Source organism: Physeter macrocephalus, chromosome 17 (genome assembly GCF_002837175.3).
Source record: "Physeter macrocephalus isolate SW-GA chromosome 17, ASM283717v5, whole genome shotgun sequence".
Taxonomy (NCBI): Eukaryota; Metazoa; Chordata; class Mammalia; order Artiodactyla; family Physeteridae; genus Physeter; species Physeter macrocephalus.
The window spans coordinates 13,731,298-13,758,787 of NC_041230.1; the positions used below are offsets into that span (position 1 = coordinate 13,731,298).

Genomic DNA, 27,490 nt, shown 5'->3' on the forward strand with positions numbered 1-27,490 from the left:
GTGGGGTCTTCCCGGACCGGGGCACGAACCCGTGTCCCCTGCATCGGCAGGCGAACTCTCAACCACTGCGCCACCAGGGAAGCCCCTACACTCCTACTATTAAAGTGTGGAACGCTCAGTTCATCTATGTCCTCACCAACACTTCACATTATGGTCTTTTTTTTTTTTTTGGCTGCGCGGCTTGTGGGCTCTTAGTTCCCCAACCAGGGATCAAACCCGTGCCTCCTGCAGTGGAAGCATGGAGTCTTAACCACTGGACCGCCAGGGAAGTCCCAACATCATGGGTCTTTTATGGCATCTCATTGTGGTTTTTTTTTTTTTTTTTTTTTTTTTGGTGGCACCCCTCAGCTTGGGGATATTAGTTCCCCAACTAGGGATGGAACCCGGGCCCCAGCAGTAAAAGTGCAGAGTCCTAACCACTGCACTGCCAGGGAATTCCCTCCTTGTGGTTTTAATTTGCATTTTTTGATGACAAAAAGGATTAAAAACCTTTTCATGTGTTTATGAGATATTTATTAAACAGAACTTATTGTCTGTTCAAGATTTTAAAAATTGAATTGTTGGTCCTTTAAAAAAACTGATTTGTAATTCTTTATATATTCTGGATTATGAGCCCTTTGATGGCTAATATTCCATAATGCAAGTATCTTCTCCCAGGCTGTGGCTCCCATTTTCACTCTCTTGATATCTTTTGATAAAACAAATTTTTAGTCTTAATGAAGTCCAATTTCTCTTTCATGGTTATCGCTTTTTTTTTCATGGTTATCACTTTTTGTGTCTTCTTTGCCTACTCCAAGGTCTTGCAGATATGCCCTTATTTTTTCTCAGAAATGTTTTGTAGTTTCCAGTGTAGAGGTCTTGCACATCTTTCATTAGATTTCTAGATATTTTGATTTTTTGGCGGGCTACTATTATAAATGGTAATATTTTAACTTTTCATTTTCTAATTACTTGTTGCTTGGGCATAGAAACAAGCAATTTTTGTAGCTGTTGATAATTCACCTATTAATTGCAGCAGTTCGTAGATAGGTTTGGATTTTATACATACCCCACTGTGTCATGTTAAAAATGATAGTTTTCTTTTTCCCAATCTTTATACCTTTATTTCTTTTTCATTCCTTATTGCACTAGCTGGGACAGCCAATACAATGCTGAATATAAGTGAGCTAATTGACACCAGTCACAAGAGGAGTGTTCAACATTTCACCATTACATGTAATGCTGGTGTACATTTTTGGTAAATGTCTTTTATTAGATTAGGAAGTTCTCATCTATTCCCAATTTCCTGAGTTTTTAAAATATCTCTTTGAAAGGCTGAGGACTGTGTGCACACCCAGTTTGTTCATGGGGTGTGTAGAGAGGATCCAATGTGAAAAGATGTCAGCCTGCTCCATTAGGTACCCTGGGGCTCATGCCAGCAATTGTTGGGATACTGCCAGCCTTTCCACCGACAGTCTCTGTGGCTCATCATTGCCAGGTCATCTGTAGCTGGCTGTTACAGACATTACTTGCACCCACTAATATTGGTTCTATACCTCCCTGCCTCCTTAAGTGAGAACAAGGGAAGTTCAAGTTGGGATAATGCAAAAATGAGCATGTCTGACAGTTCCTTTCTATTCCTGGGAAAAGAAAAAGCAGCTATCTTCCGACTGTGCTAGAAATAGACACCAGGACAGTGGCCTGTCTCCGTTCAATGGAAGTCTGAAGACTGCAGGATTTCCAGATTTAAACCAAGTAGCAGCTGAAAGAAAAAAGTAAGCTGGCTTAGACACTAGGTATGTTTTGAGCGTAAGTCATGACCTGGGATGATGAAAGCTGCAGAGCAAATCCACTGACAGTCTGGAAACCAGACACAGAGAGGCATCTGACCCAGGAACACATCCAGGGAGAGTATATAAGAAGTATGGACAGGCTTGGCATTTCTTGCTTTGTCAAGAAGCCCTTTAGATACTTGCAGAGAATAGGCCTGAGGTTCTGATTATTCACAACTACAGATAAACCCAGTGCCAGGTTACAAGCAGCTCCAAGGCCTAGTCCCTGCGGGAGCTGAGCTGGATCTCCAGGCTGTCTGCAGCAGTAGCAGTGCTGGACACAAATTCACTGCTGCTGGACGCCAGCTAGCCACAGAACCAGAGGTGCGCTGCTGCCCTGCTAGCTCACAGCCCTGCGAATTAGTTTTACATCTGTGACTCAGGGGCCTAGACCAGGACTGAGGCCTTGGGGAGAGAGAGGCCCTGCTTAGGAGTTGGCTCTTGCGAGCAGCATGGGTCTGGCTGTTTGACACCATGATCACATCCATTTCAGACCATAGTTGCAGTGATACCGTTTCCAGTAGGACACAATCTCTTGAGACCTCCATATTAGATGCCTTCTCTAAGACACGTGATATAATCTGGCAGTCAGATTTGTATTCCCAAAAATTCATTCTGGCTACTGCATAGAAAATGAATTGGAAGAGTGCAGTATGGGTGGAGGGTGACCAACGAAGAGGTTATTACAGTAGTACAGGCAAGAGTTGATGGTGCTGGACTTCCCTGTTGGCGCAGCGGTTAAGAATCCACCTGCCAGTGCAGGGGACATGGGTTCAAGCCTTGGTCTGGGAAGATCCCACGTGCCGTGGAGCAACTAAGCCCACGTGCCACAACTACTGAGCCTGCGCTCTTGAGCCCGCGTGCTACAACTACTGAAGCCCGCGCGCCTAGAGCCCATGCTCTGCAACAAGAGAAGCCACCGCAGTGAGAAGCCCGCGCACTGCAACGAAAAGTAGGCCCCGCTCAACACAACTAGAGAAAGCCCGCGCACAGCAACAAAGACCCAACGCGGTGGGGTGGGGGAATAAAAAAAGGGTTGACGGTGCTTCACACTCGAGTAGAGGCAAATAGATTTCTGGTTCAAGACAGTAAACCAACTACAAATGTTTACCTTTTCCTTTAAGACTACATTAAATTGTCAGTAAATGACTAAGATGATATTTATAATATAAATAGAATTGGGCAGGGAGGAATCTGTGAGGTATTTTTTCAACAAATTTCTAGACTGATTAGAGCAGATGAAAGAAGTACAGTGACCCAGGGCAGAACAGAGGGTGTTGCCACATGGACCACACCCGGGGGTGCTATTGTGCAGGAGGAGCCACTTGCCCGAAACTCTGAAATGCTTTAGACTCTGAAGCAGGAGGTACGACGGAGGGCAAGCGTGAGAGGGGGGCTTGAAAACAGGAAAACTAATCTAAGTTCTGTCTGCACAACAAGCAGTGAACAATCTTGTTTCTCACTGCAGTTAGAATGACCTACAATTAGACAACACACTCCTAGGAAAAACAAACAAGTACAAGGAAGATTCTTTCCTGCAGGTACAGTGTTTCTGTGGATCTGGAAACATTGGCACCTCTGAACAAGCCCTCAGAGACCTCAAAGATAAAGATCACAACTTAGAGCATTTGTCAGATAACAAATCCTGGCTACACCTAGAGCTCCAGGGCAACTCTTCTGCTTCCTTCCAATAAGAGATAACCAAGAATTGTCAGATATTTGAATGAAGTCTACTACAGGAAGTCTACTACCAAGATTGACAACCTTGGTAAAAAAAACTAAGAAACACAAAGCTTTGATCTGACAGCTTTTTTTTTTTTTTTTTTTTTTACTTTATTTATTAAAAAAAATTCTTCTAGCTGTACTGTGTGGCATGCAGGATCTTTAGTTCCCTGACGAGGGATCGAACCCGTGCCCCCTGCAGTGGAAGCACAGAGTCTTAACCACTGGACCACCAGGGAAGTCCTCCTCAATTGGACAGCTTTTACATTTGAGTAAGAGGGAGATCTAGTGAAAGAACAGGGTGGGTAACATCAAAGAAATTATCTAAGAAGTAATAAGAGAAAGAGCTAAAGGAAAGATACGAATCTTTAAGTCAAAAGGGTCTACATGGGAGTTCCCTGGTGGTCCAGTGGTTAGGATTCAGTGATTTCACTGCTGTGGCCCAGGTTCAATTCCTGGTCAGGGAACTCCCACAAGCCATGCCACCCCCCCACCCCCAACACACACAAAAAAGAGGAAAAAACACGTCATCTATCATGGGAAAAAAATCAAATTGGCATCAGACTTAGCATCACTGCATGTAAGATGAAGTCAGCCATTGAGCTAAGAATGATTTTTATATTTTTAGAAGGTTGTTTAAAAAAAAAAAGAGGAAGATGGGACAGAGAACTTACTATCTGGCCCTGTATACTTTTTAAGAAAGCTCCCTACGTAAGAATTCTAACAAGAAAATGGAAAACATGGCATCCAGGAAACTGTCACTCTAACCCAGGAGAGCAATGAAGAGAAATCCCAGGATCCTAAGTTTCCTGAAGATCTCGAAAGCAACATGTTTGTATAACCTTTCGCAGAATGGCGAAAGTTTATAGTACAATAGTCTCTAAGGAGAAAAGGAGACTTCATAGACTAAATCAAATGATAGTTAACAGTTTGGAAAAACTTTATTATATGATGAAGGCAACAAATACAAGCAAAAAAGAACATTCAGAAACTCCAGGAAAATCGAAAAGCTGTAGGGAAAATAATGGTCCAAGGAAAAAGTGGTCTAAATTAGATTTGAAAATTGGTGAGCTCTAGAAGAATGGAGTAGGGCTTCCCTGGTGGCGCAGTGGTTGAGAGTCCGCCTGCCAATGCAGGGGACACGGGTTCGTGCCCCGGTCCGGGAGGATCCCACGTGCCGCGGAGCGGCTAGGCCCGTGAGCCATGGCCGCTGAGCCTGCGCGTCCGGAGCCTGGGCTCCTCAACGGGAGAGGCCACGGCAGTGAGAGGCCCGCGTACCGCAAAAAAAAAAAAAAAAGTAAAGAAGAATGGAGTAGATTCCAATTAATAGAGGATATGAGAGAGCATTACCTGCAAGAGCCAATCAGAAATTCTACAGATGGGCTTCCCTGGTGGTCCAGTGGTTAAGGCTCCACGCTCCCAGTGAAGGGGCATGGGTTTAATCCCCGGTCGGGGAATTAAGATACCGCATGCCTCCAGGTGCAGTCAAAAGAAAAAAAAATTCTATGGAAAAATATTGTGAACAAAAACAAAACCAAGATAAAATACAAACTTCAGGATAGTGGTTTCCTTTTGGGTGAAGCAGAAATGGAATAGGGGAGTGGTAATACATAGATGCAGGTGGTTGGTAATGCTCTAGTTTTGGGGTTAAGTGACAGGTTCAGTCACTCATATTATGGGTCACACATCCTTTTGCATATATTAAATGTGAAAAAGGAAAAAGATAAAGGAAAAACAATCTAAAAATTGAAAAAAGGCAAGGTCCAGTCATGAAGCAAATTAAAATGTAGATGATCTTAAGAAACTGATGGACTCCAGAAAAGACAATCTATTTAATCTTGATCATAGTAATATATATTTTTGAAAGGTACAGTATTTATGGTTCTAGAACTGTAGAGAAGGCATATCACTTGGCTCTGTGCAGAAGAATTCTTATCAAATCATATCAGAATATTATTGGTTTTCAGATTTTAAAGTCAACCAACATGTGAAAAAAAGGCAATTTTTAGTGGCGGGAAGAATAAAACATTGTGTAAAAAGGAAATACAGGCAGGGTTTGTACTACTTGGCTGATCCATAAAAAATATTTACTTAGTTGTAATGAGTATTACTAGCCGTAATTAAGTGTTATAGTAAGTATATTAAGAGGATACAGAGCAAGGATGTGTGAATTTCTGTGTGTGTGTATGGGGGGAATTAAGAGAGTAAATCTATATATCAGGAGGTTTGTAGTTGATAAACACATGAAAATAACAAAGTAAAGAACAGTTTACACAGGCTCTTCCTACTGACATATTAACAAAAGGGGGGACGTGGGTATGGTGCGCACACATACATACACACACGATCTGGACAGGGACACTTTCTGGAAGAATACAGATAAATTGTTCATAGTATTTGCCTTTAAGGAAGAGAAGTAGACAAACTGTATACTATTTTGTTTCATTTGTAGTAACTATGCACAGGTATTATTGAATTAAAGAAAAACTTTTTTCCCTTAATAAAAAAAGAGCTCCTGTAAATAACCAAGAACACTAACATCAGAGGAGACAAATAAAGAATATTTATAAAAAGTTCACAGAAAAGGAAATATTAATACCAAACTCATTTAACAATGTTCAACCTCCCTCAAAGTGAAATGCATGGGGTACTGAAATAATACTTTTCGTTCATCAGACTGGCAAACGTACTCAAAAGTTTGCTAATGCCGTACTGGTGACCGTATAGGGTAATAAGCACCCTGAAAAACCAGTTGAAGTGTAAATTGCTATAATCTCTATCGAAAGGGACACAGGAATATTTATTAGAATTATGAAGTTATGTCTCCAGTTATCCAGAATCTCCAGTTATTAGTTTATCTTACAGATACATTCATCTATTTGTGAAATGACTCATGAAGGGTCACTCCAGCACTGCTTGGACTAGCAAAAATTGGAAACAACCTGGCTCCATGTGAAGAGGGTAACTGTAGGGCTGAGGGACACTGAGAAAAGGGAAACAGCTTTTCACTGGAAATCCTATGAAATTATTTTTTAACTGTTTGAATGCATACATTAAAGCCTCAGCCAGAGGAACAGTCCACTGAGGAGACCAAACCACAAAGGCCTCTGCAGCAGATTCAGTACTGGAAGGCTAGGCCATATGTTCTAACTATCAGGGAGCAGGGAGAACCACTCCGGGTTACTGCACTGGCTTCCTAACTGGCCTCCCTACTAATTTATTCTCAACACAGCAGCCAGAGATTCTTTTTATTTTTATTTTTAAAAATTTATTTATTTATTTTAAATCCAAAGATGTGCATTTGGAAGAGATTCACTGACAATTGTAGCAGAAGTGCCAATTTTTTTGCAGGGCTGCACCTCGAGGATCGCGGGATCTTAGTTCCCCAACCAGGGACTGAACCCAGAGCCACAGCAGTGAAAGTGCTGAGTCCTAACCATTGAACCACCAGGGAATTCCCCAGAGATGATGATGATGATGATTTTTTAAAATATTTATTTATTTATTTTGGCTGCACCAGGTCTTAGTTGCAGCACACAGGATCTTCGTTGCGGCATGCGGACTCTTAGTTGCGGCATGCAGGCTTCTTAGCTGCGGCATGCGGGCTTCTTAGTTGCGGCATGCATGTGGGATCTAGTTCCTCAACCAGACATCAAACGTGGGCCCCCTGCATTGGGAGTGCGGAGTCTTACCCACTGGACCACCAGGGAAGTCCCAGAGAATCTTTTAAAATGTAAGTCAGATTGTCACTCTCCCATTCAAAACCCTACAATTGCTTCCCATCTCGGAACAAATGACAATCATTACAGTGGAGTCCACTATTCCTTCCCTGTCCAGTCTCCACTGACACTCTAACCTCACATTCTACAAGCCTCTCCTCCCTCACTCCACTCCAGCAATACTAGGTTCACTCCTGCTTCAGGGTCTTTGCAGCTAAAATTTCTTCTGCTTGAACATCCAATCAGCTTCTTGAGTCATTTCTCAAATGTCAGCTTCCTAACCTATTTTAAATTCATGCAGCAATCCACCCTCAAGCCCACACACTCTTTCTTGTCCCCCGCTTCTTGGCTTTTTCTCCATAGAACTTAAGCATCTTTTTTTTTGGCCACACTACACAGCTTGCAGGATCCTAGTTCCCCGACCAGGGACTGAACCAGAGCCCCTGCAGTGAAAGCGCTGAGTCCTAACCACTAGACCTTCAGGGAATTCCCTTAAGCATCTTTTAACATACTTTATATAAATTTTACTCATTTCTCTCCTCCCAGAATACAAGCTCCAAGGTTTATTTTGTTCACTGTTGCTTACCCTGCAAATGAACTATACCTCTTCTACATAAGGGCTCAATGAAGATTTGTTGAAAAAATAGTTTCCCCTTTTCCACAGAAAATCAGTAAAACTAAAAACAAAAGACTAGGGGTAGCAAGGGATGATTGATTGTTAGCATGACTGAGGGCTTTCATTATATAAGCCTTTGTGAAGCATTTAGATTAAAACACATGCATACACATCTCTTACCAAAACAATTAAACGTTTTAAAAATAAAAGAGGTATTAGATATATTTAGAAAGTAGAATTTGGGACTTCCCAGGGGCTTCCAATGCAAGGGACGCAGGTTTGATCCCTGTTCGGGCAACTAAGCCCACACGCCACAACTACTGAGCCCGCGCGCTCTGGAGCCTGAGTGCTACAACTAGGAAGAAGCCTGCGCACCACAACGAAAGATCCTGCATGCCACAATTAAGACCTGATGCAGCCAAAAATAAATAAATAAAATAAAATAAAAGTTAAAAAAAGAGAAAGAGTTGATAGAAGTTGGTAACAGGCATGAAGCTGGTGCAGAACTGAAGATAAATGGAGTATCAAAGGTGACTTCCACATTTCCAGCACAGTCGGGTTAGTAGATGGTGTTGCTACATAACTGGATCAAGAACACTGGAAGAAAAGCAGAGGGAAGATCATCACTTCAGTTTGGGGAACGTTACATTTGAGAGGCTACTATAAGACCTTCAAACACAGGTATCAAGAAGTCAGATCCAGGGACTTCCCTGGCGGTCCAGTGGTTAGGACTCAGCGCTTTCACTGCTGTGGCCCCAGGTTCAATCCCTGGTTGGGGAACTAAGATTCTGCAAGCCTTGAGGCTTGGCCAAAGGAAAAGTCAGATCCAGACTCAGAAAAGATCTGTGCTAGATAAGTGAATGTGAGAACAACTCCATTGTAGTTAAGGCCAGAGAGAATATGCAGCTTAAAAAGAGGGGAAAAAAATAGGCAAACTTATCTGGCAGGAGAGATAACAAGATCACAAAGGTGGTTTTCCCAGGGTGAGGCTTTTTGGATGTGCTGACCCCTGTGATTTCCCCAAATGTGGGAAACTCCACTGCATAATTTGTGGTAGTGTTGTGTGTGGGGAGCAGCGGGGAGAAGGAAAAAAAGCTAAAGCTGAACCCTGAGGAACACTATTATTTCAAAATGGGGTGACTGAAGAATTAGAATTAGGCAGACCGAGGGGCAGTAGCTAGAGAAGGTGGGAGGAAAACCAGGTGAGCATGGCAGGCAGGAAGACAAGAGTATTTTCAGAAGGGAGAGGTAGACTGTATGGAAGGCTTCTGTAAAACAAGTAAGACAGGAAAACTTTGAAAGGCTCACTGGAGATCATTAGTGACCTTACCAAGAACTGTTTTAGCGGTGTATGAAGTAGAACAAGTGGGTTAAGAAGTGAAAGGAAGATCAGGCATCTAGATAGTTCAAGAGCTAAGGAGGAACTGGTAGGATGTAGGATTCAAGGATAATTTTCTTTAAAAAGAAGTCTAACATAATAAGTGCTACATGGTTACAATTATAGGCATACTTCGTTTTATTGTGCTTTGCAGATATTGCAGTTTTTACAAATGGGAAGTTCTGTGGCAACCCTGCATCAAGCAAGTCTGTCGGCACCATTTTCCCAACAGCATTATTATTTTTTTTTTTATTTTTTTTTTTATTTTTTTGCGGTACGCAGGCCTCTCACCGTTGTGGCCTCTCCCGTTGCGGAGCACAGGCTCCGGACGCGCAGGCTCAGCGGCCATGGCTCACGGGCCCAGCCGCTCCGCGGCATGTGGGATCCTCCCGGACCGGGGCACGAACACGTGTCCCCTGCATCGGCAGGCGAACTCTCAACCACTGCGCCACCAGGGAAGCCCCCCAACAGCATTATTTTAAAATAAAGGTACATACATTGTTTTTTAGGCATAATGCTATTATTGCACATTTAATAGACAAAAGTACAGTGTAAATCTAACTATGTACTAGGAAAGAAAAAAATTCGTGTGACTCACTTTATTGTGATATTTGCTTTACTGGGGTCTGGAACTAAACCCGCAATATCTCCAAGTTACGCCTGTATATATAAATATATGAATACTAACACATTAATATGCTATATGCTAGCATTATAATTAAATGCGAATGGAAAGGATCCTTTATCAAGGAAGAAGTTGAAGACACAGAGAAAGCGGTAATTCAGTAACGGGAATGGTGGGAGTTAGGGAGCCAGAGCACAAGCAGTTTTATGATACGTGGTCTTTTCTCTGTTTTTTTTTTTTTTTTAGGGGTTTTAATTAATTTATCTATTCATTTTTGCTGTGTTGGGTCTTCGTTTCTGTGCGAGGGCTTTCTCTAGTTGTGGCAAGCGGGGGCCACTCTTCATCGCGGTGCGCGGGCCTCTCACTATCGCGGCCTCTCTCGTTGCGGAGCACAGGCTCCAGACGCGCAGGCTCAGTAGTTGTGGCGCACGGGCTTAGTTGCTCCGCGGCATATGGGATCCTCCCAGAACAGGGCTCGAACCCGTGTCCCCTGCATTAGCAGGCAGATTCTCAACCACTGCACCACCAGGGAAGCCCTTTTCTCTGTTTTTAGAGGACAGCCAGGAAAAGGCTGGATGCATATGTTAGAGAGTGTGGTAAGTGCCTGAGGCAGTTTCCATCCAATGTCTTCTAGTTCTCTTTGAAATGGATAGCAGGGCCATTTGCTGACTGCAGAGAGGTGATTACAGAAAAGTACTAAGTTTTGCTGGCAATGTTGAGGGCCAGGAGAGAGCAGTAATCAGATTTACAGTGGTACTAATGTATTCAATTGTGATTCTCTTCCACAGGACACAACCCTCTGAGTGAATACTGACCATGTGGGTGGTTGGATGCTTTCAGGGTTGAAGTTTCTCTAGGCAAGAGCACAAAAAGCTCAAAAGAGGTGCAAGGGAGTTTAAGGTTATTTGTAAGATAATGATAGTTCAAGGAGTCTAGGCTGGTTGGAAATGGTGGTAGGGAAAGTAGAAGAAAGATGGAAGCTAACGAGTCCAAAGTAGAAAGTTTCCTGACCTGGAGGTCTGCACCAAGCTAAAAGCAGTTACTGAGCAAAGGAGTGGTTAGGTCACTCTATATGTGTATGTACTTATTTATTATTTCTTGAGCAAGCCAGTTGGAAGATCAAAAGCGTAGAGTGTCTAAATCCATGATTCAGAGATGATGCAGTTGAGGTTGATGGACGAGGTCCAGGTGTGTCTACAGGTTTGGGTGGGAGGAGGTGAGAAGAAAAGGTCACAGGGAAAGGAACAGGGGCCAGGGTGTAGGAGGGGTCCAGGAAAGTTAACACAGCAGGCCTGACTCCTATCCTTTATAAAGACTGCTTACAAGTTTGGCCTTGGCTGACATCTGGAAACTAGGATTTGAGGAGGGTTTCCATCATTCCCAGAACTGATAAGAGTGGCTCACTGTGCCTAAACTGTACAGTCAATGATGTGTATTTGTGCTTTACTTCTGGGAGTCTGGGATTTTAGTATGTGCCACGCAGAAGATGCCTAAATAACCAGACCCCGATCAAAACCCTGGGCCCTCAGTTGCTGATGAGCTTCCCTGGTAGACAACATTCCACACATGTTGGAACAATTCTTTGCTGGGGGAATGAAGTACATACTCTGTGACACCACTTTCAAAGGCCCCTCTGAAAGTCTGAGCCTGGTTTACTCCAGACTTCGCCCATACACCCTCTCCTTTGCTCAATTTTGCTTTGCATCTTTTTGCTGTAAGAATCATAGCCATGAGTATGATTATCTTGGGGACTCCCAACACAGATGGGTAAGCCACACAGATGAAGTCATATGGAAGGATGGAGGTACAGAGGAAAAGAAAGGCAGGAATAATTTTTTTAAGAAGATGGGAGGAATCAGGTAACCGGGAGAGTGAGAGGATCACATAAGCCTGAATGGAGTAAGTAGGGGTTTTACCAGAAAGGGAGGGAGCAAGGACACCAAGTCTACATCCTGAACATAGGTTTGTAGGGCAAGAAATGCTCCAGTGTTGCCACTGGGAAGGGTGGTAGGTGGAGCAGCGTCCTTAGGGAAGAGGCTAGGCCCACAGAGGAGGATTAACCCTGCATCTGCTCTAATAGACACACCTGTGTCTACATCTCTAGCACATCAGGGTTTGCTGGTACTTTTTTCTTAGTTACAAATTCCGTGCAGTAGCACACTAGTGTGGGGCAGCACCATAGCTGGGCACTACTATCTTTCACAATATTCAAAGTCCTTAAGAGGTTTAAGTCAGTGTTCCTCTTACCCACTCTAACTTCAGCTTCTCTTGTGGAGGAAAAAACTGTGCCAGCATTATTTTAACAGCCAAAAGCTAGAAATGACCCAAATGCGGTTATCAACAGCAGAATGGATAAATCGTGGTCTGTTAACACAATGGAATACTACACTGCAGCGAAAACGAACGGTCCACAGCCAAATGCAACAATATGGATGAATGTCACAAACACAATGTTGAGCAAAGAAGCTAAGCACAAAAGCATATATGCTGTATAATTCCATTTATGTAAAGAACAAGCAAAAGCAATCTAAGCTGTCAGAAGTCAGGATAGTGGTTACCCTTGAGGGGGTGGGGGCTACCGGAAGGGAGTTTAAGGGGGCTTCTGGGTACTGTTTACATAGGTAATCATGATATGTGTGCTTTTCTGTGTGCATAATCATACTTTAAAACAAAACAGTGCTACTCAATACACGAAGTGAAAAAAGCAAGTTTCACAATAGTACGTATACTATGAATCTATTTTTGCTGAAAAGCACATCTGTACGGAACAATGCCAGGTTGAATATATAGCCCAATAGTGTTACCAATGGTCAGCCCTGAATGGTGGGATGGCAGATTTCCTTTCTTTTCTTATTTATCTATTTTTAAAAACCATCTTCCATACTGCCCATATCCTTTTTACAGTGTATTACTTCTACAAAAATGAAACTATACCTCATTCCTTTGTAAACTGAAATCTGAAAAGCTCCAAAACCCATTCTGGGACAAAAGAAATGCTATTAAACACTGGGGAATGGAGTTAGGGATAACTGTCACCCAACTAGCCCATTAAAAGAAATTTACAAAACAATTTCAGCACAAGCAAAATCCTGAACTGCAATGTTGGGATTTGCATTCTCATCAACAATCCTGTGTGAGGCCAGCACCCGAGGATTATAAGGATTAAGTGAGTACCAGGATAACAGAAGTACACTCCAGACATTTAGTAAACATGTTCCTGTTCTCTGTGCTGGGATGACTGTAAACCACTCACTGGAATTCATTACAATCTCGCCTTGGCCCAGGCTTCTCACACTTCCTCAAATTGGCATTCTTGGCTCTCTGCTCTTCCACTCCCAGGCTGCTCTTCAAGTTTAGAGGCAAAGGCAAGACTTTCTGGGCCATGAGCTCCTTGCTGGCCGCTCTCAGTTGTTTCTGTGCACCTAAACTATGAGTCACTCTATGAAAGCCTTATTATTAAACTGAAATATGCTTTGGCCTCACAGAGCTGCTTTGTTTCTTTATAAACCACAATACAGACACTAGTGCACTTTAAAGCATTTCCCTAAAAATCAACATTCATTATGAACTAGAATCAGATTCAGGTTGATTTTGATATGTTTATGAGCTAAACCTGAGAACATTTTTATCAGCCAGCCAAGTCTGTTAAAATACGAACCGAACTGGAATTTAAAGAACACCCATATAACGGGCACAGCTTGGCACCATCACTGAGAACAGAAACCACATTAGATTCATAGTCTCATCATGTGCTCTTGGAGCCAGATTTCAAACTGTCTCAAAAACCACAAGCTCGCTTTTACTAACCCTGGCTTTTAAAAACAGGATAAAAACTTCTGCGTCACTCCTCCTCAGGAGGTTGGTTTGAGCCCCATAAGAGCAGGGCCTGGGACCTGCATCTTTAGCTTCCCAGTGTACACACTAGCTGACTGACTGGCTGCTGCTGGCCTCCAAGTCTCTGCTGCTCAAAGCTACACTCTCCCTTACTTCCCTCACCTGCCTAGCTCCTATGCCAAGAAGTTGTCCCAGTGTCTCTATATTGGGAGAAGCTAAGGCAGCGTGCTCTGAGCAAATCCCCCTTAAGCACACCCAGATTCAGAGATTAATGGTGCTACTTTACTTCCTTAAGTTTGATTCCGATTGTACTCATACTTGTCATCTTTTAAAATCAGAGTCAAAGTAGGTAAACTAAGCAAACTGGTTGACATCTGAGCTCCTCTAAGAGCTCACTCACCTTCATTACTTTATTCTGTGACACTCTCCCCACTGTCACTACTTAAACCAGCTTATAGTCTCTGAACTAACAGGGCAGGGGGATCCTGTAACAATGAATCCAAACACGGTTAGATGTGAGCTATTACCACAGGGCTGTGCAGGAAGAGCAGCTTTTCTTTCAGGCTGACAACCCATGGAGACAGGGACAAAAACTATGTAAAACTGAGACACAGAAACAGCACACACTCATTTCCTATATGCTAGAAACGGAGCCTCGGTACTCAAAGCAGCCAAACCCTAGAGGAAACAAGTCTCAATTTTCCTGTTTCCCCTTAGATTCTGTCCTGCAGAAATGCACCCGTTCCATTTAGTTCTTTCCCACTCTTCATGCTGGAGTCACAACTTAGATATACTGAATTTAGGACAGAGAAATGATAAAATAGTTCTACATGGAAACATCACCAAGGCCCTTACAAGGAGGGGGCTTAGATTAGATGAGTCAGCTGTGATGTTTTAAAATTGGCTTTCTAAACCTGGCTGATCAGAACTACCTGTGGGACTTAGGCAGATTCCCAGGTTTCACTGCAGAACTTGAGAATCAAACTCTCCAAGTGTAGGGCATGGGAATTTGTACTTTAAAAAATGCTCCTCACGGGGCTTCCCTGGTGGCGCAGTGGTTGAGAGTCCGCCTGCCGATGCAGGGGATACGGGTTCGTGCCCCGGTCCGGGAAGATCCCACACGCCGCGGAGCGGCTGGGCCCGTGAGCCATGGCCGCCGAGCCTGCGCGTCCGGAGCCTGCGCGTCCGGAGCCTGTGCTCCGCAACCGGAGAGGCCACAGCAGTGAGAGGCCCGCGTACCGCAAAAAAAAAAAATGTTCCTCAGGTGATTCTGGTATGAGATTTATGAACTACTGACAGAACAAGATGAAATGGTAATTCCTATGTGATAATAAGTTTCCAAAATGTTGACAGTACTCCTGCAAGTAAGGTCCTTTTCCTTTTATATACCATGTAAAGATCCTTTTATATACGATGTAAAGATTCTTTAGTAAAGTTTTATTAAAAATTTTTTGGGAAAGATTAATTCCCCACTCATTGTCTTTCCATGTAGAGGGACTTTAGTCAGTATTTCTCAAAGTGGAAGGGTCACTGCTGCACTTTGGGCTGGATAATCAATTATGCCACTGTCTAGCATAGCACAGAACATTTACCATCCTGGCCCTTACTTTTTTTTTTTTTTTGCGGTACGCGGGGCCTCTCACCGCTGTGGCCCCTCCCGCTGCGGAGCACAGGCTCCGGACGCGCAGGCCCAGCGGCCATGGCCCACGGGCCCAGCCGCTCCGCGGCATGTGGGATCCCCCCAGACCGGGGCACGAACCCGCGTCCCCCGCATCGGCAGGCGGACTCCCAATCACTGCGCCACCAGGGAAGCCCCTGGCCCTTACTCTTAAATGCCAGTGGTGGTCCCAAGTCATTGTGATAACCAAAACACCTGCTTTCTCATTCCTAAATGCTCCCTGGATGTCAGTTCACCCCTGATTAAGATCCATTGAGCTGAATTAACATTCCTGACCACTCTCCCTACCCCTCACATTAAGTCGTGCTTTTGTAAGGAGAAATGGTCTATCCAAAGACAAGTTTCAGCGGAATCAGCCCTTCCCTTTTTCGCCTTTTGCATCTGCTTGCCCACAGAGGGTGCATTCTATCCTAAGGTTTCCAGCTTGGCCTGTGCCTGGTTGGCTTAGTCTCCTCATGTCATGGATTGTAACTCAGGAGCTGTCTGTACTCTAGGAGGGGGAGAAAGGGCTTCCAGCTTTAAACACAACACTGTATAAATCCTAGGAAAACAGAAATTAATTTAGCTATTTTAGGGAATATAAACATGACCACAATTCCATTCTTACATGTTAAAGATGCCCTTCACTATACTTCTTTCTACTGTAAGAAAATATTAGTGTTTAAAGAGAAAGAACTTTGACGAACATTTTTTATTGAACAGTTTTATTCTGTCTTAGAATAAAAACCTTTTTAATATTGTAAGGTGCACTGCAGGTATGTCATGCTGCCGGTAATGCCCTAGTCAATGACGCAGAGGGCTTGGAAAATGCATGAATTCATACTTTCAGAGCATGGAGAACTGGTATTTACTGTTTTTTTTTTTTTTTTCAAATCAGCCCAGGACATCTCTAATAGTCTACACAGGTATTGCCACAGCACTTGCTTTGATGTTCAGAATGCCTCAGAAATGTGTTCAATGCCATGATTTGTGGGTCCTCCAAAAGATTCTGTTAACATGCAAGCAAACAGTATTAAACAATATTATCTAAACTATGGCTGCCAAGTACTGGACCTTAATAATGAAACCAAATTACAAAACATTTTCTTGTAGAGCTACACAAAAGATATAAAATGAAAATGAAAAATATCAACCACCTTTATATACTCCAATTCTCCTACAGTGCAATTTTCCATATCTTTATCACTACTGAATATTTTAAGGAGAAAGTTTAACAAAAATCAAAATAGATAAAAATATTTAATCTTTGGATTCCTTTATTCCATGGCCTTCATAAAAACACAAAGTGGCCAGATTTTTTTTCCACTATAGCTTAAAATATCAAAAAGATTTACTAATAATTTTAGCAATGAACTCTATACTGAGTCATTTGTGGGTCACAGGCCTAAGGACCAGTGTTTTGATATCTTATAGGTTGCCAAAATAATTTCTAACACTCTGAATCCTCTTGAAATATAATGGGAAGAGTCAAGGTATCACAACAAAATTCCAGGCATATCAGGAAGAACAGGTTAATTGACACCTAGTTTTATTGTCTTAAAAAAGGGGTGGGGGGTTACTTATTTGAAAATACAGCTAAGTACATTCTTATCTATGATTATTTACATTTGTATACTGAAAATATCTATTACGTGGATAAATCCTGTGATATGCCATTTGCTACAAAATAAAGTTCTTACAATGAGCATAAGTAATTTACCCTTTTTAGATAATGAAAGAATGTATCAAATCTTCATTTACGGTCCAAACATTAAAAAAAAAAAATCAAAATCAACAATCTTAAGCCTGAAAAGCTACGAAAAAAAGACCCACCCATACCTCTGCTCCTCAGCACATCAACTTCTGCAAGGACACAGTATGTTTGCTGACTTTAAAATGTTTATTCTTTAAAAAATTAGTTGCTTTTTATACAGCTATACAAAGTTCTTAATGTTTCTTTGGCAATGGAATATAATGGAATTTTACAACTATAAAAAAAGTTACCTTTGCCTAAGAAACAGTATTTACTGTGTGTACATAGTTGACTGACAAAATTCTCTACCATCCAGCACCCTAATTAATTGACGAAATAAGCTACCTCAGAAGGGTTATTACAGGATTTCCAAAAAAAGAAAGAAAGAAAGAAAAAGAAAGATATAGACAGACACACAGACACATAGACACACAGACCCTTCCTTCTGTGGCTCAAAACAGTATCACGGCCCTATCTGCAGGCAACTCACAATAATTGCCAAATACAATTTAGTGATAAGAAAAATCCTTTCAGTGATGAAAAAATACTTATAAGTTCCACTGGAGTACTGCTTTAGTTTAACTATACATAAGAAATTACTTAACCTTCTGCTATTCCAAATATATTTAATGCTCATTTATTAAGATGAGCCTTCCCTCCCACCCCCAAAATTAACTGTATTGTATCTTTGAAATTAAGCAGAAAAACAAACAAACAAACAAACAAAAACCCAGTGCTGGTGACAAATATACAGCAAATTCACTTTTTCATTCTTCTCAAAGACTGAAACCAATTCTCAGGACCACGAAGAGCTAAAAATCCATCTATTTTCAAAGACTTGTTTGCAGGCTATGCAGCAACTTTGTTGTCTTTCTAAAAAGGAAAAAAAAAATTAGCTCACGTTTCAAACTATTGGGGTTTATTAATAAGTATTTCTTTTTAATTTGCTTTATTTTAAGTATATTTTTCATAACCTTTAAATATATTCTCCTCTTACTTTCATGTATAAATTCGTTTCACTGATTTCCAGGAAACACTTTTTATAACTTACACACCCAGCAGTAGCTCATTATTTGTTAACTGTATTTTCCAGTTAGTAGAGGTTAAAGCAGTGGTGCTGTGGGCTTGTCCTAGCAAGAAGGCCCCCTGCTAAGATATAGGCACACCCTACTACCTTTGGTGCTGTCCTAATAATTAAAAAAAAAAAATTAAGCCTTCAACATAGTAGTCAAACTCATCAAATACAACTGACAACATATTTTGGAAGAAGATAAATAAAATTCCCGAGTCTTTGATATCTTTACTAAGCAATAAAATATCCAAGCGGTAAAATAACATTTCTCTTCTCCACAGTTTCTTGTCAGGAGAAAGTAATGATTTGGAAATTCATTTTAAAAGGACAACTTTTAAATATGAAATAAGTTCTGAAAATCAGAGCGCTGCCTGGGAAATGTTTTTAAAAGCAACCAGGGAGAAAGCAATAAAAATCTCAAGGAGCCTCTAGCTTTCCAGTGAGATTAATCCTAAACTAAATGCCTGTACACAGAGCCAAGGGCTTCTCTTTTCCTCAGGACTAGTTGCTACCACATACCTGATTTTTACTGCTGATTCTCACCCTGACTGTTAGAAATACACACTGTCTATGTTAAAAACTTAATTTTATCTGCATATACAACACCAGACCATTTGTACAATGTTATTAAATTAGTATACAAACGGCATGGTGTAAGTTGATACAGAAAGAAATAAGCTGAAGATGATCCTGATGTCTGGCCCCCATCAATGCCAACCTTCACAAGCCCTGTTTTTTTTTTTTTTTTTTTTACCTTTCAGAAAGCTGTATGATCAATCCAGACCTTTTAGGGTTCAAAAGCTGTGATTTTCTGAAAGGTAAAAAAAGAAAACGAGAAAGAAAGGGAAAGAGGGAGGGAAAAGGGAGAAGGAGACAGAGAAGTAGCAGGAAGGAAAGGAGAAAATACAAGGGGAAAGGGACAGAGACAGTACCATGCTGAGTCATTTCAGATACCCTGTTGTCTCTGGACCCTCTCCGAAGAAACACAGACTCAAATGAAAGGCAACCTGTCTCACCCACCATGGAGGCTTAACCTCCTTAGCAGCAGTGTATAAAATAGGAGTGGGCCACTCTCTCATTATCCCCAGCCTGATCTCCCAGCCCCCAAAAAAGAAAGAAAAGAAAAAGCACCATAGGACCAAACTCACCACAAGTTCATGTTTCTAACATTATCCTTAAGGAAAACTCAGAAGCCAAAGAGTAAATTCTGGCTAAGCTTATACCTAGATCAAGAGAGTTAACTCCTCTGGGTCCTTGGTTTCCTAACTATCTATTGGAGTAGGGTGGGAGAGAAGTTCTAGTTTGACTGATATATCTAAGGAGTTCTAAAAAAATATATATGATCCTATCTTTACCCATGTTTTCATTAAATAACCAGATCTGCTTACAATGTTCATATCAGTGGAGCATAAAGAACAAAGCTAACCCATTACATGAAGGCTGCTGCAAATGCCACTGTACTTCATCTCTGAGAAGAAGTATTAGATGCTTCAGAAACAAGTATAATCTTGGAAGGTAAATTTCCTTTATGTAATAGTGGTCAATCACTACTTCCACCTTTAAAGGTGCCAGATGCTATGATTTAGAAGGAACAGGCTGCTGAGAAGGTCCGGGATCTAGTGGCAGACAGAAGGATCATTCAACTTTGGAATGGACAATCAATGGCTAGCCACACTGATGGACCCTTCAGCCTCACTGAAGTAACTTATTCCTAACCAACATGCTACGTACTTACTTCAAGCCCACTACGGCTCCATGCTGAGATAGGTGTTCTGGTGGAAAGAAAAGTAAAATACATATTCACTGATGCCAAGAGGCTCCCATCTAGTTGGCGATACAGAATAAAACAAAACACATGAAATAGGGAATATAAGTATATGTAAAATGTGTGGTGATGAAAGCAGATACCACAGGAGGTCAGAAAAGGAAGAAATCAGTGGAGGAAGGAAGAGAAGTTTCTAAGGATAGAGCAAACCTTAGGCAAGATTGAAAGGAAGCCCCTGTCTTTCAGCTGTGTCTGTCTTCCCACTGGACTATAAACATCAAGAAGGCTGGGACTGCATGTATTTTGTTACCACCAATGTCCAGCATAGAGCTTGGCATATACGAAGAATTCAATATATTTGGTCAATGAATGAAGTCAGAGTTGGAATCAAGCAGTGTGTATAAGAGATGACCACGAGTCAACTGCTTGAATCAGACAGGTTAAAGGGTAATAATAAATGGGTCTGGATATATCCAGTGGGACCCTTACAGAGTAAAACGAGCAGGCAGTGCAATGTCACATTAGAACCTTCTAGCCATCAGCCTGAGGTCTAGTGAATCTATCACTCCTTGAAACACCCAAGCAGAGGTTGAACTATCTGTCAGGGATACATTAGTGTGGATAAAGACTCATGCAGACAACCTCTACAATGCATTTTAATTCTACAATATATATGATAGGAGTTTTAACTTTTGAGCCTTTAGGCTCAAAATGGCTGAACAGTGAGACACGGCCTCAAAACAAAGGTTTCCATTAATACATGCATATTCTATGCACACAGTGGTTACTCAAAGGTTTACTGATGCCTGCTCAGATAAAGGGAATTAATGGTCCAGTCTTAGACAACATGACAGCTAATTTTGTCAAATATATGAAAAATCATCATGAAGAAGAGTACATATTCTGTGTATAGACAAGGGTAGAGTTAAACTAATAAGTTTAGAAGACAGAGGGAAAAAGATTTTTGTTCAAATTATGTGTGTGTCTGTCAAATCCTAATAATGAGAGCACCCTTGGGGTGGGATGGATGCTCTAAGAAAGAGTAATAAGTTCCCAGCCTTCATAAAGGATACCAACAGAAGAGGTTTTTGGTTTGGCCAGGAGGTCACAACTCTCAGATGCTTTCCAACTCTGAGACTTTAATGTTCTTTAAAAGGTGTATCTGAAATAAAACTGTGCAAAACTAAGGGCCAGAAAGGTTTAACAACTCAACTGAGGTCATACTAGCAAAAATTACTAAAATTCTCATCAGGATCAAGGTCTAATTTAAACGTACTTTTTCTCAAACCAAGCTGACTCAATGTGGTCTTCAACAGGAGTTGCCATAGGTTCTTCAACAGGTAGCTGATATGCCTGAAGTGAGGTAAAGAGAAACTGAAGGTCTAAAGACCAATCAGTGGGTTATTATGGTAGTTGGCAGAAACGCCTCAAAGGAGTGAACGTGGTGATGTGGAAATGGCCCATGATCATGGATACCTCCACAGCCTGGGAGACAAAAGGAATACCAAACTGAGATGATGGGAAAGTGAGAAGATGATGAAGACATTCTGAGGAAGGTTAAGTTTAAGTTGATCACAGGACACAATGCAAGTAAATATAGAAAAATGTAAGTGAAAGCATACAGGGTCCAAGTTGAAAAACTGATTAGAAGCTATGAATAGACAAGCTCAGAAAGGGGAGGGGAAATTGCTGCAGGAGAGGAGAGAGGGAAAGCTCAAGCCTATGCTAGAGTGCAAACATGAACACAATGGAGCAAACTGAACATCGCAGGCAGAAGGAATGGGTAAAAAGGTCGTGAGATAGGAATAAGCTTGGCACTAAACAAGAGCAAGAAGACCCCCATATCTGTAGCAGAATGAATGAAGAAAAGGTCAGTCCCACTGGCAACAAGATCTAGAGCAAGTACTAGACCTCTCCTCTGGAGAAACAGGCAGATCATGAAGCACCTTATAGGCTGTGTTGAGGAACATACATTATTTTTATAAAGAGAAAAATATCAAAAGTGTTAAAAAAACAAAAAGCAGGAAGAAACAGACTCCAAGCTGGGCGGGCAATTATCAGTATCAAATATTGCAGAGTAGTTAAGGGCAAATATTTGTGAAAAGGCTACTGAATTCTGTAAGCAAAGGTCACTGGCAACCTCAAGAGGAGTAATAGTGGCAAGGAAGAGGAGTTCTGTAGCTCCTAAGACACAGTCCCCTAGCTGGAATGGCCATTTTGCAAGTTAGAAGTGCTGAAGCTACATCAGGCTGCATCTACCATGGCTGGATATCCTGAGCTAACGACTTGAGGCTAATTTTCAGCAGCCTTGGCTGTGATGACACAATATTAAAGGCATCAAAATTAACAGAATAGATCCAAAAGCCACTAACAATGACCCTTCAAGAGGGATCTCAACAACGATCAGTTTTAAATATTGAATAATAAAATTCCTGCTAAGTAGGTCTTTTTGTTTCTTTTCCTTTTCTTTTTTTTTATAATTTTTTTTTAAAATTTATTTTTGGCTGTTTTGGGTCTTTGTTGCTGCGCGTGGGCTTTCTCTAGTTGCAGTGAGCAGGGTCTACTCTTTGTTGTGGTGTGCGGGCTTCTCATTGCAGTGGCTTCTCTTGCTGCAGAGCAGGGCTCTAGGGTGTGCGGGCTTCAGTAGTTGTGGCGTGCAGGTTCAGTAGTTGTGGCTCACGGGCTTCAGCAGTTGTGGCACGCAGGCTCAGTAGTTGTGGTGCACAGGCTTAGTTGCTCCACAGCATGTGAGATCTTCCCAACCAGGGCTCGAACCCATGTCCCCTGTGCTGGCAGGCGGATTCTTAACCACTGTGCCACCAGGGAAGTCCCGGTCTTTTTGTCTCTAGCTGCCCTATGTAATTCCTTTATGGTGGGATTTTGATCGTTTCTTTGATCATATACCTTCCTCTCCACTATCCCTAAAATCGATGACTAGGATAGTAACACTGACTTAAAGACCCCTTTAAATATGTTCTTCCTAGATTCTCTTGGTATTGAAGCATACTTTGTAATATGAAATAAAGGTGATACAATATGGCTCTTTTTTGTACCATATATCTTTTAGTGATCCCCTGTGCCTCCAACAACAACAAAATTTTTTTAAGGAAAAGAAATTAATCCTAAGTCAGTCTCTTAACAGGTTTTTGGAAGAAATTTTACCAGTCCATGAAATCTGAAACCATGGTTCTATAACAGAAAGATAAAAAAGAATATCACATTTCTATCTCTTTACTTCCTCCAACTGAAAAGAAAATAGTTAAAAAGAATTAGATTCATTAACCAAGAAGTTACTGCTCCTCAAAATTATATAAATATCCTAATCAGGTACATCCTCCACTGAAAAGTCAAATGGAAGTTATACAAATGCCCTAAAAATATTCACCTCAAATAGATAAAAGTTTAAAACATTTTGAATTTCATACAACTGCAAGCCAACCCCAAAGTATGTAATAATACTTACCCTATATTCGAAATCTGCAAACTCCCTGCCCCCACGACCTCCTCTGAATCCACCACGAAATCCTCGAGGAGTGGCAAAGTTACCACCTCGGCCGCTACCACGTCCTCGGCCACCACGGAAACCAAGACCTCCCCTGCCTCTGTACCCTCCACGGCCACGGTTTGGACGAAGTGGGATTCCAAATGTTTCTGCATTTAATCTTCTTTCTTCAGCCCAGGTTGGTCTCCGTTCTCTATTATGAGAACAAATAATCTTTACTGTATCAAGTTTTAAAGAACATTTTCCAGCAAAACTATGCAGCACTGATTCCCAAATTAAGGCTAAGTAATTCCTAAGAATCAAATAAAAATAAGCACCTTATCTAAGTCATCACAAGCTGCCCACGGCAGTATGTTCCTATAATTCATGTGAAAATATGACTGGTATTAAGCTTCTTGCAAATGCAGTTGATAATACAAAGAAACTGACAACAGCCCCAATAAATGGGATTGGCAATTGACTCTACCCTCCAGTCAGCCCCAAAGGAAGAAAGGGCAAAGCCAGGAAAGGAAACCCTGTCTCTGGATGTGAGGAGATGGAGGATAGATCCCTGAGTTCCTAGTATGCTCCTGGCCCAACCTCTGAACCTGACGCCTGAAGCGTCTGAATTGCTGCTGCTGGCCCACAGCCCAATCAGAGGATTCAGAATCATCCCCATCCACGTTTAAAGTGAAGTAGAAAACTGCCACCAGGTGGCACCCAACTGCAGTCAGGAGGACAATTAGGATCAGGCAGCAGTAACCCTGGAACTCTTAGTTTGTTATGTTGGATCCTTTAATTAACCAGTTTTCTGGATCCACATTTACTGCAATATAGCAGAGTTTTACTGTATCAGCAAACTTCATCTGAACTACATTGTAGAGGGGTAAAGTAAAAGGTGTTTAGGTGTTAGATGAATGCCTCTATTTTTAATTACTAATTTTCAAATGTGAATGCATCCCCAAACAAAAGTATACGATTATTTATTTTTCTCAAAGAGTAATATCATTTAAAATTTTAGTATAAATTATTTTCTTTTAGCAAAATAAAACATTAAACAATTGTAGTCATTCGATTTTTTTTTTTTTTTGCCGCACCATGCAGCATACAGGATCTTGGTTCCCCAACCAAGGATTGAACCCGTGCCCCCTGCACTGGAAGTGCGGATTTTTAACCACTGGACTGCCAGGGCAGTCCCTAGATATTTTTAAGTATTCATTAAACTTTGTGAATTTATAAGAAATCATTTCACACTTCGACCTCCTAAGAGCATAAGAGCAGCTTAAAAGACTGTACCTATTATCATCACAAGAGATATTATCAAAGAAAGATTTAGTTTTGTCATAATAGCAGTTAGGTCCAAGTGGATCTTCTTCATCTGCATTTCCTTCACTGTTTTGGGTATCAACTCCTGAGTCTCCTTTATCTTCACCATTTACAGGCTTCTCCTGTTTCTCAAGTTTATCTTCTAATGAAAAACAAGCACATACCATAAAAGTCAAGACTTGTACTAAACATCCATAATTCACAAGTCAAATAAGAGTATTTTTTGAATAGAAAAATAAAAACTCACCTTTCAATTTAAGTTTATTATGAAACTCTCTGTCGATTTCCTCCTTGTTAAATTGTGCATTTGCACTTTCAAAGTCAAAGTCTTTCTCAAATTTCATTGGACCATCTCGTCGAATACCAAATCTTCCCCTGCCACCTCGATGACCCCCACGCCCTCTCCTTGGAGCTGAAGGAGCACCTGGAACTATATTAATAAAGAACAATCTGGTTTAGAGCAGAAGCTATTATTGTGGTCTTTATGGTCCACAAGAGAAATGCTTACAAGTCTTTATACACATGACTATATTTGTATTTTTTAATATAAAAAAGATGAAGTTTCACAAACATTTAATACATAATAGAATGAGAAGAGCACATATAAAATTTATAAATGGCACACATGAAATTTATATCTATGGGGTTTACACTCATACATGCCACTGACACAGTATAAAACCAAACAATTTGGGAGACTTCTAAATTACTAAATTACTTTGTTCTGCTTATATCCCTAATACCTACAAAATGTCAAATATATATTGGGTTCTCAAAATTTAGGAAGACTTTTATGGAAAGGATCATAGAAATCAAGATTTATAGTGAGAAAAACAGATGAACATTTATCAGCACAAATTGCAAGATAATACAAAAGACAAGAAGTACATGGTCTCGGACTTCCCTGGTGGTGCAGTGGTTAAGAATCTGCCTGCCAATGCAGGGGACACGGGTTCGATCCCTGGTCCGGGAAGATCCCACATGCTGCGGAGCAACCAAGCCTGTGAGCCACAACTACTGAGCTTGTGCTCTAGAGCCCACGAGCCACAACTACTGAGCCTGCGTGCCACAACTACTGAAGCCTGTGCGCCTAGAGCCCGTGCTCCACAACAAGAGAAGCCACTGCAATGAGAAACCCGTGAACCACATGAAGAGCAGCCCCGGCTCACCGCAACTAGAGAAAGCCCACGTGCATCAATGAAGACCCAACGTAGCCAAAAATAAATAAATAAACAAATTTATATTTTTTTTAAAAAAGAAAAGAAGTACATGGTCTCAACCACTCCAACCACTTCCTGCTTCACCTTTACTGTCTCCCTCTAAATGGCTCCATATTTTTCAAGTCTTCCTGTATCTATTTTTTTCTCTACAATTTAATACAATAACAAGATTTATGAGGTATGATAAAGCAATACCAAAGTAACATAAATTATAGTGAAAACTTGAGAACCCAAATATCCAACACAAGAGGAACAGTTTAGAAGAAAAAAAATTAAAGAGAAACATGGAATAGTATTTGATGTCAGTCAACAGAAAAGTATAGAGCACAAAGCACTATGAATTCAATGAATATAATTATATGAAATGTTTAACACATACTGATAAAGATCAGAAGTGACTACAGAGTAATAGACAGGTTTGTGCTCACTGTTCACTAAAATTTGGCAAATTGTCTAAGTTTTGAGAAAACAAACCACAAAAACCCACAGCAGTATATCCAGACACTTAAATCTAGACAAGTAGGATGTTTAAATATTCAACTCTACTACTGAAAATGTCTTGGCCAAAAGCCATAAAGTACAGCACAGTATTTCTGTCTTAAATTTTGAAGGGCAGTGAGAGATACTTTTATTTATTGCTTTACATGATTTATATTTTATTTATTTTTTAAATTGAAGTATAGTTGATTTACAATGTTGTATTAGTTTCTGGTGTAGAGCAAAGTGATTCAGATAGACACACACACACACACACACACACCACACACACATATACATATATTCTTTTTATATTAAAATACGCAGCGCTTCACGAATTTGCATGTTATCCTTGTGCAGGAGCCACGCTAACCTTCTCCGTATCGTTCCAATTTTAGTATATGTGCTGCCAAAGCGAGCACTACTTTACACGATTTTTGAATGATGGAAGCATGGCAATTATTTTATCTTGAGAAGAGAGGGGTTCTTTTTCCAAATTAAAAAAAGTGAAACAAAGTAAACCAAACCAAAACCTCTGTAATTCTATGGCACACAGCACAAATAAAAATACATATAGGGACTTCCCTGGCGGTCCAGTGGTTAAGACTTTGCCTTCCAGTGCAGGGGGTTTGGGTTCAATCCCTGGTTGGGGAGCTAAGATTCCACATGCCTCACGGCCAAAAAAACCAAGACATAAAACAGAAGCAATATTGTAACAAATTCAATAAAGACTTAAAAAAAATGGTCCACATCAAACAACAACAACAAATAAAAACATAAACATATAAAAATGTACAGGAGAAATAAAGTGTTTATACATTTAAAATTGTATCTAGCTTTTTAAAATTAAGTGAAAGATCATCTTCCAATTATTATGTAATTAAGGAGATCACACACTGCTTTTATTTTTTAATTTGGAAGAGTTTATAATTATAATTTATTCTCTGCTAATAAATTTGAAAATAATAAAATGGATGGATTTGGGGTAAATGTCACAGATTACAAAACAGATAAAGAAAGTATACAATCATATT

The 27,490-nt window shown here is 40.9% G+C and overlaps 1 protein-coding gene, 1 non-coding gene and 1 pseudogene across 11 annotated transcripts in view; 1 reads left to right on the forward strand and 2 right to left on the reverse strand.

Annotated features, from left to right (window-relative positions):
* Positions 1-8,800: 8,800 nt before the first annotated feature.
* On the forward strand, positions 8,801-8,946 carry LOC112067342 (uncharacterized; annotated as a pseudogene).
* An 8,297-nt stretch (positions 8,947-17,243) lies between these two features.
* LSM14A (LSM14A mRNA processing body assembly factor) overlaps positions 17,244-27,490 on the reverse strand; it is a 46,647-nt gene continuing 36,400 nt past the window's right edge. For 2 of the 10 annotated variants that reach the window (XM_024132472.3, XM_024132468.3), the window contains 6 exons: positions 25,007-25,189; positions 24,730-24,901; positions 23,416-23,647; positions 21,229-21,305; positions 19,923-19,959; positions 17,244-17,988 (listed from right to left, as the gene is read on the reverse strand). In XM_024132472.3, the coding sequence (XP_023988240.1) occupies positions 17,965-17,988; positions 19,923-19,959; positions 21,229-21,305; positions 23,416-23,647; positions 24,730-24,901; positions 25,007-25,189 (725 nt within the window). In that variant the 3' untranslated portion in view covers positions 17,244-17,964. Of the gene's footprint in view, positions 17,989-18,941; positions 18,999-19,922; positions 19,960-21,228; positions 23,142-23,415; positions 23,648-24,729; positions 24,902-25,006; positions 25,190-27,490 lie in introns of those variants that run through there. The other 8 variants (XM_055078833.1, XM_024132471.3, XM_028477435.2 and 5 more) reach the window with 7 other exon arrangements.
* On the reverse strand, positions 26,772-26,878 carry LOC112067327 (U6 spliceosomal RNA). Its single transcript, XR_002893203.1, has one exon. It is a non-coding gene; the product is annotated as a U6 spliceosomal RNA (small nuclear RNA).